Raw genomic sequence first — 6,000 nt, 5'->3', positions numbered from 1 at the left:
GGGCAGGACTCCGCAAGCGCTGCTGGCTCCCTGCAGTGACCCTGCGAGGGGTTAGGCAACGGGCAGGCAGGCGCGGCAGAGGAGAGGGAGGGGACGCCTTCGCACCTGGACCTGCTCAGTCCTGCGAGCTGCCCGCCTTAGCACCCGGCAAGGTTGTCCGCAAGAGCCTTCCCCACCTCAGACAGGCCTATTAGCACGCCACTTTTTTGTAGCTTCTGACAAATTCCCCCTTTAGCCTCTGCTCCCCAAAAGAAAGCCGCCGGTGTGGCTGAAACTCCCTTGCTCTGGTATTTGCAGCCTCGACAGCGGCCTTTTAAACACGCGTGTGGTGGTGGGGAATCGTAGAGGGAGTAAAAGCAGTCAATGACAAGCTTAACCACCGTGCGTTTTCACCCCTGCGAGAGCCCCATTTCACAGAGCAGAGACCGTTTTCCGCGCAGCGCTCGCTTACGCCAGTCGCTCCCGGCTGTGCGCAGCGGGTCTCCGGCCAAGTGCGAGGGGACTGTCCGGCTCTGGGGGGCTCTGCCTCCATCGCCTCCAGAGCCCCTCCGCATTCTTCCTCGGAGCAGGAATTCAAGCTATCCAGGCTTAAGCTGCCGTAGCTTTCTGCATCCGTGCTGCTCTGCACAGCCCTTCCTCCCTCAGCATCTCTTATCTTTCAGAGCAGCAGCCCGACGTTTCCTGTAAAACCTATTATGTGGGGTCATTTCCCAAAGAAGTTAATTACAGCTCTGGAAAAATGTGCGGGGCTGGGAGTACACGGGGAGAGCGTCATGCAGGGAAGGCGCAGCACAGCACTGCTTCCCGGGCTGGCGCTGCTCCTGGAGGCAAAGTTACATCTTGAAAACGTTCCCCAAAATTACGATCTACCCACTGAACGCCAAACCACCGGCAGCAGTTGGAGCACCTCAGGAAAAGTCTCGTATATTTAAGTCAATGTGATTTAGTCTAAGTAGCAAACACTCAATTATATTGCTGTTATGGGGTTACACAACAGTTGCAGCTTTGTAACTACGATCTAGATGCTATGTACAGTTAATACATTTCAATTACACATTAATTTATTGAAATACATTCTTACCTTAAAAGCATTTGCAGTTCTGTGGTGCATGGAAAATTTGGTCCAGGGGAACAATTATAACCACTTGAGCTAAAATAACCAGCATAGCACAACTTCTGAAGCGACACCTTTGATACTTTAATCATAAATCTGATTAAAATGACCCAAGTATTCTCCGAGTAGTCTATCTGCTATTTTTCATGCAGAAGATTTTGCTTTAGAATGCCAGCTAACTAAAGTAACTTTCAACTAATAGATGAAATGGAGCACATGCTCAGAGACAAGCTATAGCTCTTGAAAGGAAAACAACTTCTAGTTTTATGGAGCTTTGTTTTGTCTCAGCTACTTATTATCAGAACTTGTTTCCTGCAATCTTTGTAAACTCAGTTAAAACATCTGCAGTCTCAAAGGCAACCTGCAGGACACTCCAATGTGTAAGGATAGCAAGTAATTTAAACTTAGTTTCAAGCAAAAAACCGACTCCAAAACCTCACCTTGATTCAGCTCTTTGAGTGTTTGCGGGGCTCAAAAAAGCCTCTCCCCTCTTGTCTATACTAAGAAAACGTTTAACATGATCAATATTTGTTACCTGGAAAGCCACAAAATCTTTTGCTGTCATCCGGGATGGCCTTTTGGACAGTAAAAAGCAGTGTTCCCGTTTGACACCGCACAACATTGCTATGACAGATCTGTAGACCAGTTCAGAAGTGCTGTTTTTCTCTGTGTAATTCAATTTGTCTCACGCTTGTCCCACAGGCAGGTTTATCAGAAACAATCTATGGGTAGCGCAGGATGTGAAGTCACGGCAGCACTTTTAGTGAAATAAATGGACAAACCAAATCTCCTGCAACGATGAAAATCTACAAATAATCCCAATGCAGCAGGTGGATGTAACATCTGGCTACCAGAAAGCTAGACTGAACACAGGAGAACAAAACTTGAAACTGCACTGGTAAATACATACAGTCATTTCTTTGACAGGAACAAGTGTCACTGGTCAGTGGGAAATGCTTCCTTTTTCTAGTAGGATTTTCCTTAAGAATTTAATAATTTAGGAGAAAGGCTTCAAATGTGTATGTTAAGAGGAGTGGTGTGTATAATATAACATAAAACTCAATCTTCACATAATCTCAGATGGGGACTCTCGGTTCATAACCACCTGTCACTAGTTCATGATTTTGTTTTCTCTGCCCTGTGGGGAAGGACCATCTCCTTCCATTTTACTTTCAAGTGCTGAAGCTCTCGAGGGGGGAAGACTTTGCCTGCCTCCACACTCACCTGTCCCTTAGCACAAACAACAGCAGATACTCCTCTGCGTATCAGAAAGACGCTTTAATGCATGGGAATGCTCAGACCTTGACCGCAGACGAGCAGCCAGCATAACAGCCAGTCTTTTTCAGACATACTTGTTATGACCACTCAATTTTAAAACATCAGTTTAGTTGTGAAAAGATAGAAATACAAAATCTTTCCAACTGAGTAGCAGCAGCAACATTTAAAGATTGCCAGGGTTTTCACTCCAGTGGATGGAGTTTTGTATTTCAGAAGCAGAAACCTCACAACCGTATGTCAGATACGCACAGGTCAGAGAAGTACTCATACAGTACCAATACCCAAAACCATGGGTTCAAGGCCAAAATCTGAAGTGGACACCAATGAAAAGATTATTTCTCATGGCAAGAACTTTGAAAGAGACTCATTCATTCATAGGGAAAGAAGTGTTGTGACAGTTGTGGGGGCAATGGACAGCCTTACAGCCAGCAACAGAGGCTAGAATACATCCACCACAAGGTTTTTAAAATTAGTTTAAAACATCCTTCAGGTGAGCCAGGGAGCTGACAGAGCTCTGCAAAGGGAGCGGGGCAGCACAGCAGAAAGCTACTCTTGCAGGAAGCCAGGAACTCAATAAAAATTTGAGAAGAGTGATCCATGAGTACAAACGGTTAAATGACAGAGTAATTCCTAAGGATGGAAATTTTATTCAATTACAAGAGCCTTCAATCACCAACAAAGTTATCTACATACATCCAATTCAAAAAGTTAAATGTGAGGTTGTTTCTTTTTTGGATCAGTCTCTCCAATTTCATGGTATACAGTTCAAGCTTCTACCCTACCTGCTTTTATGGTAAGACAAAGAAGAGTGTACTATTATAGAGATGTCTCTAACTACAAACTCCATGACAGATGAAAAATGGTGCTTTCTTCCACTAAACTTTGCATTTGGGACAGAACAGATGTAGTTCCTTATGACTGTAAGAAATGAAGCATTGTTTTAAGTAATTACTGGTTATTTATACAATCAGGAAAATGAACAAACTCTGGTTTCCTATGACTTGGAACAAATCAAACCCAGAGAATAGATAAATAAGGTTTTGTTTTGTTTTAAGTTAGCAGCACATGTGTGTGTGGAAACAAGATCACATGCAGAGATAGCCAAGTAAGCGTGAATACAAGAGATCTGGCCAGCGGCTACAGTGGAGAGGAGTAAAGTTTAAGAGTATACAACATCCAGTTTAAGATTTTTTAATCCAGTTTATTAAATATTGCTTTTTGGGGACATGTTTACAACAAGCCCAAATAAATTGCTTAAGGATTCAAAGCAGTCATATTAAAATACAGCTTCAATATAAAGTTTGTCACAGTTTTACAGTATTCAAAAATGACAGACCTGCCTTAAAAAAAGACTATTACACCAAAACATAAGAAAAACAGAAAAACAAACAAGTTTGGCATTTTCATAATCTTTATAGTATAAAACAGAATATTAAATCTATTACCAGCAAGCTGATACTTCAATCTATTACCTAGTCTGAAGTGTCTCCCATTAAAACACACTATACAACAGCACTATACAAAAGTCGTGGTGATACTCATTTGATGAAAGTGCATCCCTGAAAGTTTGCCAGTTTATTATAGTTAGCTCTTAAAAAAAAAAAAAGGTAAAATTAAAACGTCCTCTTTTAACCGAAGGCTTTATTTTTTATTTATTTATTTATTTATTTATTTTGCTGTTTTGTCTCACTTTCAGCCTTCTTTTAAAAGTGTCTACGGACGCCCACCAGGGGGCAGCGTAAGATTAACCATCAAATCACGAACGGCTGCAAATATTGTGCATTCACCTGGAACAGGGAAAAGAGACAGGTTAGCATCACGCCACAGACAGGCCTTCACTCTAACAAGCTCGCGAGGCAGCGCGCTACGCCGACTCCGACCGCGCCGGCACGGCTATTAACCCCTACGGGCAGGGGTTGACGATACGTGGTGACCGCGAGTCGCAAATCCCCGCGACGTCCAAGGACGTCAGGATTTGTAACTGTTTTAACTGAAGTAGCTCCGGCTTTCCCAGCGGGACCGCTCTTGTTGGTCATGAAATTGCATGAAGCTCTTAACTTTTAATTGCTTTTGAATGTCAGATTGAATCTATACTAGAATTTAGCGTACATAGCACTGCAATCCAAATTTTTCTGTGTGTTATCAATTAAAAGCACTACATCTTATAAAGAACAACCCCCCCCTTTTTCAAGTTCTATTTATATTGATTAAGAGCAGAAATGAAACATTTCAAAAGACTGAAGTCTGAAACAGCTGGAAGATGTTTTCTCTCCTAAGCCAAGTTTGGAAACATTTCTAATTCCGAGACTGGGCAAAAGTCAGAAATCTGTTTCTTTCAACCAAACTGCTCTGGCTCTACCCTTGACATCTAAACTGCAAAATAAAATACAAAGCGAATGGAGTCTTGTTTCAAATAGCTGAGATCTAATACAGAGAGGAAAAACCAGCCACAGCTGTCTCAAGTTTTGAATACCAGCATTTTTTGGACAAAAAACACACAAACATTCTGAAACAGCTTAAAAAAGTTAGAACCAATAGAATCGAAAGCGTTTAATTAGAACAACAAACGGTGAAGTATTAGGCAGCTGTGACTTTCATCTACTGTTTCCTGGTAAAAGAATACAATTAATAGCCGCTATCGTACCCTGGTCACTGTGGGCTGAATTTTTCCTGCATATTTCAAGAAACATCAGTTAGAAGACATTGAAGTTTGTTGCTGAAGGAGCAACAGTGTGAGCAAAGAGATAAGAACAAAGCCTGTTGGGATGCATTAACCCTAGCTGCCAAACTAGGGATCCCCAAGATTATTTTCCCAAGTCATTATCATAGCAAAGCTATAAATTTGGCCTAAATACCATCCACCACATCACTGAAAATCAGACACTGAAAAATGCTTAGTTGTGAAGTGCTTTAAGAAATATCACGTGAGTCCCTTGAGCTCCTCTCTAAGAGTCACCTCCAGCATCTGTAGGGACTTTCGTTTCCTTACCAGATTGATGTCCACTACATAATGCAGGTTGTAGACTTACAGCTCAAGCTTAACCCTATTATTCCAGGGCATTGATTCCATCTCAGTTCATATAATTATTTCCACAAAATAAAATACTTTTTCCCCATGGAAGCATAGGTAAAGTGATCTCGGAAAGACAGCGTACTCACAATGAGTTAACATTTTACTGCTAAACACAGCAGAATGTGTTTGCCCACAGATCTGAAAAGAAAACTTCCAAAAGAACTTACTTTTCAGGCACTATCATTTTATTAAGAGGAAAATTAAGCTGAATACAAAATACTTTCTCACAAAGAGAGAAAGGTAAAAAAAAAAGATACAGCCAAAATGAGGCAACACTGATTACGGGTTACAATGAAAGTGCCAGTAATACCATATGTGCATGATGGGAAGCCCTGGTCCTTTCTGACTGAAACAGTGAAAAATTCACTTAACCGAGCAAATTGCAATTAGTGCAGCAGAAGAGCTAACACAGGTAGGAAAATCCTGGGTACAGCACAATAGCATCACAAGAGAAAGGATATGCTTCTGGGATCTCCCATGTATTGCTCTTGTAAAAGAAGTCTCGCAACTATCTACTTTCATCTGTTGGCTCTCC

General features: G+C 41.7%; 1 protein-coding gene across 1 annotated transcript in view; it reads right to left on the bottom strand.

Moving 5' to 3' along the window:
• Positions 1 to 3,572: 3,572 nt before the first annotated feature.
• Positions 3,573 to 6,000, bottom strand: part of MED14 (mediator complex subunit 14) — a gene marked incomplete at its 5' end in the record, with an annotated part of 38,395 nt that continues 35,967 nt past the window's right edge. Inside the window, one exon of the mRNA XM_010286637.1 lies at positions 3,573 to 4,179. Within this exon, the coding sequence (XP_010284939.1) occupies positions 4,106 to 4,179 (74 nt within the window). The remainder of the gene's footprint in view (positions 4,180 to 6,000) is intronic.

This window comes from Phaethon lepturus, unplaced genomic scaffold, assembly GCF_000687285.1.
Source record: "Phaethon lepturus isolate BGI_N335 unplaced genomic scaffold, ASM68728v1 scaffold52974, whole genome shotgun sequence".
NCBI classification, from domain to species: domain Eukaryota; kingdom Metazoa; phylum Chordata; class Aves; order Phaethontiformes; family Phaethontidae; genus Phaethon; species Phaethon lepturus.
Note: the sequence above shows the minus strand (reverse complement) of the source record. Positions and strands in the feature narration are given on the sequence as shown.